The sequence below is a fragment of the Rana temporaria genome, chromosome 2 (genome assembly GCF_905171775.1).
Source record: "Rana temporaria chromosome 2, aRanTem1.1, whole genome shotgun sequence".
Taxonomy (NCBI): domain Eukaryota; kingdom Metazoa; phylum Chordata; class Amphibia; order Anura; family Ranidae; genus Rana; species Rana temporaria.
The window spans coordinates 3,591,485-3,597,033 of NC_053490.1; the positions used below are offsets into that span (position 1 = coordinate 3,591,485).

The window sequence follows — 5,549 nt, forward strand, 5'->3', positions numbered from 1 at the left end:
CGCTCAGTTAGGAAAAATGCACCCATATGTCCCTTTACACTGATTCCCCCAGCTTGCAGCTGTTCCCCATGGCGGCATGGGTGTTCAGAGTCCTGTGTGAGGCATTTGGGGCGTTTGTACCTGCTGCTGGGAGCAACGATAATACGGAGCTCTGTGGTTAAGTGGCCATTTCAGAGCACCGTGCATGCGCCTCCTTGGGGATTTCTCTTGCAATTCATACCAGACCCTCATCTAGTATAAATGTTGAGGGGCATCCCAGCCGGTTTGTGTTTTATTTTTTACCCAATGTCACTTTCTCTACATCCTACTCCATGTCTTTTAGATATTGTATCTAATAATGAAATTTAGAAATGGAAAGCAACTTTATTCCATAAAATTAAGACTTTATTTTTTTTTATTTTTTTTTTACAGGTTCATTAAAACACAATTTTGGACTTTCTAAATACTACCTTGTAGTAAAGTCAAACCCGTTCCAATGCAAGAGAAGTCATTTGAGAAGAGATTTTGTTTTGGGATTGTGATAAAGGATTTAGAGTGAAGGAAAAGCTTATCACACATCAGGTTCACAATGGATGAGAAGCCATTTCCTTGTTTTGAATGTGGCAACGCTTTTACAAACGAGTCAAGTCTTGTCGACCACCAGAAGACTCACACTGAAGAGAAGCCATTTCCATGTTTTGAATGTGGCAACGCTTTTACAAACGAGTCAAGTCTTGTCGACCACCAGAAGATTCACACTGAAGAGAAGCCATTTCCATGTTTTGAATGTGGCAACGCTTTTACAAACGAGTCAAGTCTTGTCGACCACCAGAAGATTCACACTGGAGAGAAGCCATTTGAGTGTCCCGAATGTGACAGAGCTTTTACACAGAAGAGTAGTCTTGACATCCACATGAGAATTCACACTGGAGCGAAGCTGCATCATTGTTCAGATTGTGGCAAAGATTTTAGACTGAAGGCAAATTTGATCATACACCAGAGGGTTCACACTGGAGAGAAGCCGTTTCAGTGTCCTGAATGTGACAAAGCTTTCAAATCAAGGTCACAGCGTAGCAGACACCGGATGACTCACACCGGAGCTAAGCCGTATCCGTGTTCTGAATGTGACAAAGCTTTTTTATCCAAGATGATGCTCGACACACACCAGTGGATTCACACTGGAAAGAAGTCGTATCCATGTTCTGAATGTGATAAAGCTTTTACAACTGAGAGTAAGCTTACTACACACCAGAGGCTTCACACCGGAGAGAAGCTTTTTCAGTGTCCTCAATGTGAAAAAACTTTTGCAAGAAAGGACCACTTTAATCTACACGAGAGGGTCCACACCAGAGAGAAGCCGTTTCAGTGTTTTGTGTGTAAAAAAGATTTTTCGGATAAGTCGAGCCTTCACAAACACCAGAGGGTCCACACCGGAGAAAGGCCACATGCGTGTTCCGAATGTGAAAAAGCTTTTAAAACAAGGCAAGACCTTAACAGACACCAGAGAATTCACACTGGAGAGAAGCCATTTCAGTGTACTGTATGTGACAAAGCTTTTACTGTGGGTGAACACCTTAAAATACACCAGAGGACTCACACTGGAGAAAAGCCATATCCGTGTCCTTTTTGTGATAAAGCTTTTACAAACAAGTCAGGTCTTTACGCACACCAGGGGGTTCACGTAGTAGTGGTCACAGTATGACACAGATTTTACAAGCCGGCGAGACTATTTGACAATTGTTTTGAAGAATCGTGAATAACTTAACTATGGTTCCTTTGGATTCTCATAATTATCCTTTTTTTTTTTTTTATGGGACCTTTATAAGAACATGCCATGTATTTTAATCATTCACTAATTGAGCTGTGTTCCCAAGCACATTTTTTTGTTTTGCCTGGTCCCGAGTTGGTACCTTTTTTTTAACCACTTGCCGACCAGCCGCCGCAGTTTTACTGTGGCAACATGGCTCGCTGGGCGAAACAACTTTGCGTTAAAGCGGAGGTTCACCCATACCTTACACATTTTCCCCTTCGCTTCATGCTCGTTTTGTCTAGGGGAATCGGCTATTTGTTTTAAAATATGATCCGTACTTACCGTTTACGAGATGCATCTTCTCCGCCGCTTCCGGGTATGGGCTGCGGGACTGGGCGTTCCTTCTTGATTGACAGTCTTCCGAGAGGCTTCCGACGATCGCATCCATCGCGTCATGATTTTCCGAAAGAAGCCGAACATCGGTGTGCAGGCGCAGTATAGAACCGCACCGACGTTCGGCTTCTTTCGGCTACGAGTGACGCGATGGATGCGACCGTCGGAAGCCTCTCGGAAGACTGTCAATCAAGAAGGAACGCCCGCTCCCGAAGACCCATACCCGGAAGCGACAGAAGAAGATGCATCTCGAAAACGGGTAAGTACGGATCATATTTTAAAACAAATAGCCGATTCCCCTAGACCAAACGAGCAGGAATCTAAAGGGAAAATAGAAAAAAAGGAATTGGGTGAACTCCCGCTTTAAGTCGATTCGCCCTATGGCCAGTAGGGGCACGCGCGTGCCCGCTGCTAGTCCCCAGAGGCGATGCGATGACCGCCGGGCACCTATGATCGCTCGTGACAGAGTGGGAGCTGTGTGTGTGTGTGTGTGTGTGTGTGTGTGTAAACACACAGCTCTCAGTTCTTTCAGAGGAGAAATGACTGATCATATGTTCATACCAAGTATGAACAGCGATCTGCCATCTCCCCTAGTCGGTCCCATCCCCCTTCAGTTAGGACACATTTAGGGAACACAATTAACCCCTTGATCGCCCCTAGTATTAACCCCTTCACTGCCACTGATATCTATACAGTAATCGGTGCATTTTTATAGCACTAATCGCTGTATAAATGTCGATGGTCCCAAAAGTGGTCATCATGTCGCAGTCCCGATTAAAAATCGCAGATTGCCGGCATTTCTAGTAAAATCAATAATAATAAAAATGCCATAATTCTATCCCCTATTTCGTAGACGCTATAACTTTTGCGCAAATCAATCCATATACGCTTAGTGCAAAAAAATATGTAGAAGAATAAATATCGGCCTAACGTGAGGAAAGCCTTTTTTTTTTTTTTTTTCAAATATGTAGAAGAATGAATAAATTATCGGCCTAATGTGAGGAAAACATATTTTTTTTTTATGTGTAGAAGAATATATATCGGCCTAATGTGAGGAAACTTTTTTTCTTAAAAAAAAAAAAAAATGTAGAAGAATAAATAAATATCGGCCTAACGTAAGGAAAACTTTTTTGTGGGAGATTTATTATAGCAAACAATGAATGAATGAATGAATGAAAAACTTATATAGCGCGGCACATGCGAACTGAATCGCCTCTGGGCGCTTGTTGTTTGTGTCTCATGCCTTTCAGAAAAGCAGGGTTTTGATCTGCCTTCTGAAAGACAGGTGGTCTTGCTCCAACCGAATGCTGGTTGGTAAAGCATTCCAAAGCCTGGGGCCCTGGAAAGCAAACCTTCTTTCTCCTTTGGACTTGCATTTGGTTTTAGGAACCTTGACCAGATTTTGGTCGGTGGATCGCAGCATGCGATTGCAATTGTGCGGTTTGATCTTGTCGCATAGATATCTAGGAGCCTTCCCTTGGATGCACTTATGTGTCAGGCAGAGTGCTTTGAATGCAATTCTGTCTTTCACTGGCAGCCAGTGAAGGGATCTCAGTGAAGGTGAGATTGATTCCCAAGATTTTTTCCCAGTCACCAGTCTAGCGGCCGTATTCTGTACGACTTGAAGACGAGCGATTTGGTACTTGGGTAGCCCGAGGTAAAGGGCATTTGCATAGTCCAGTCTGGAATTCACGATAGTTCCCACCACGACTGCTACGTCTTCTTTGGGGATAAATGGAATTAGTCTGCGTAGAAGGCGCATCAAATGGTGCGCCCCGCTGACTACTGACCCTATTTGTGCGTCCATTGTCATGAAGGTGTCAAACGTGACTCCCAGACTTTTGACTTTGGAGCTAGGGGCGATGATTTGTCCCAGGATGGGAGATGGTGTCCAGTTTGTTGTCGGTGGTTTCTTCCGACTGGCATCGAAGATAAAGAGTTCTGTTTTAGCACTATTGAGTTTGAGATAACTCTTAGTCATCCAGTTTTCTATTGAAGAGAGACATTTCTCTAATCTGAGATGATGATCCTTTTTATGGCAGATGCGAAAATACAACTGCGTGTCGTCTGCATAAGAGTGATAGAGTAGTTCTTGGCTACTGATAATATCAAAGAGAGGACGAAGATAGATATTAAACAGCACTGGTGATAGGGGGGATCCTTGGGGGACCCCACATGGCACCGTGCGTTTTTCAATAAGATATTGATTTTTTTTTTTCAAAATTGTCGCTGTTCTTTTGTTTATAGCGCAAAAAATAAAAACTCCAGAGATGATCAAATGCTACCAAAACGAAATTGCTATTTGGGGGGGGGGGGGGTGGAAAAGGAAGCAAATTTTAGTTCATCTCCGTAGACAAATCGGATCTCTTGCAGTTATATTGTGAACTTACAAAGTGAGGAGTGTGTGGTCATATTCCTACAACTGCTTCTCGGGCACTGAAATTCCTCTGATAGGGGTTCTCTTTAATGACTACGAGTTGATCCCTTTTTTCTTTTTTTTTTGGGGGGGGGGGGATCTTGGTTTGTGAACACTTTTTGACCATGGAAGCATTACTATGTTTCGATTACGATGTTGGCCCTGAAGCGTAACTATAGGCAAAAATTAATAATGACATAAATGTTTCAGTCTGACGTTGACCCATTAACCACTTTAGTCCCCGGGGCTTTTTTCTCACTAAATTCCTTGAGTCCCAGATCCTTTTATTTTTAGCAATGCTTCAGTTCTACACAATGGCCCGGATTCACAAAGCACTCAAAGATGGCAGTTGAAGGAGTTGGGACAAACCAAATGACACTGCTGGGGGTGCTTGCAGCCGTCGGCTTTTATTCCTATAAACACCTGTTGCTGTAACTGCTTTAGAAGTGTTAGCTAAAGTTGGGCTTTTATGTTTTTTGTTTTTTTTTGCCTCTTACTTAAAGCGGAGGTTCACCGGTATAATGCATTTTTTTCCCCTTAGATTCCTGCTCATTTAGTCTAGGGGAATCGGCTATCTTCCGCCACTTCCGGGTATGGGCTGCGGGACTGGGCGTTCCTTCTTGATTGACAGTCTTCCGAAAGGCTTCCGACGGTCGCATCCATCGCGTCACGATTTTCCGAAAGTAGCCGAAAGTCGGTGCGCAGTATAGAGCCGCACCGACGTTCGGCTTCTTTCGGCTACTCGTGACGCGATGGATGCGACCGTCGGAAGCCTGTCCGAAGACTGTCAATCAAGAAGGAACGCCCAGTCCCGAAGACCCATACCCGGAAGTGGCGGAGAAGATCGCCCTCTACAACGGTAAGTAATGCTCGGATTTTAAAACAAATAGCCGATTCCCCTAGACTAAATGAGCAGGAATCTAAGGGTATCTAAGGTTAAAAAAAAAATTATGGGAGAACCCCCTCTTTAACCACTTGTAGACTGGCATGTTAACTACTTGCTGACCACCA

At 43.8% G+C, this 5,549-nt stretch overlaps 1 protein-coding gene across 2 annotated transcripts in view; it reads left to right on the forward strand.

Moving 5' to 3' along the window:
* LOC120928403 (zinc finger protein 300-like) overlaps window positions 1–2,036 on the forward strand; it is a 1,021,177-nt gene extending 1,019,141 nt beyond the window's left edge. Inside the window, exons 2-3 of one of the 2 annotated variants that reach the window (XM_040339505.1) lie at window positions 412–730; window positions 815–2,036. In XM_040339505.1, the coding sequence (XP_040195439.1) occupies window positions 569–730; window positions 815–1,681 (1,029 nt within the window). In that variant the 5' untranslated portion in view covers window positions 412–568 and the 3' untranslated portion in view covers window positions 1,682–2,036. Of the gene's footprint in view, window positions 1–411 lie in introns of both variants that reach the window. The other variant, XM_040339504.1, reaches the window with a different exon arrangement.
* Window positions 2,037–5,549: the final 3,513 nt, after the last annotated feature.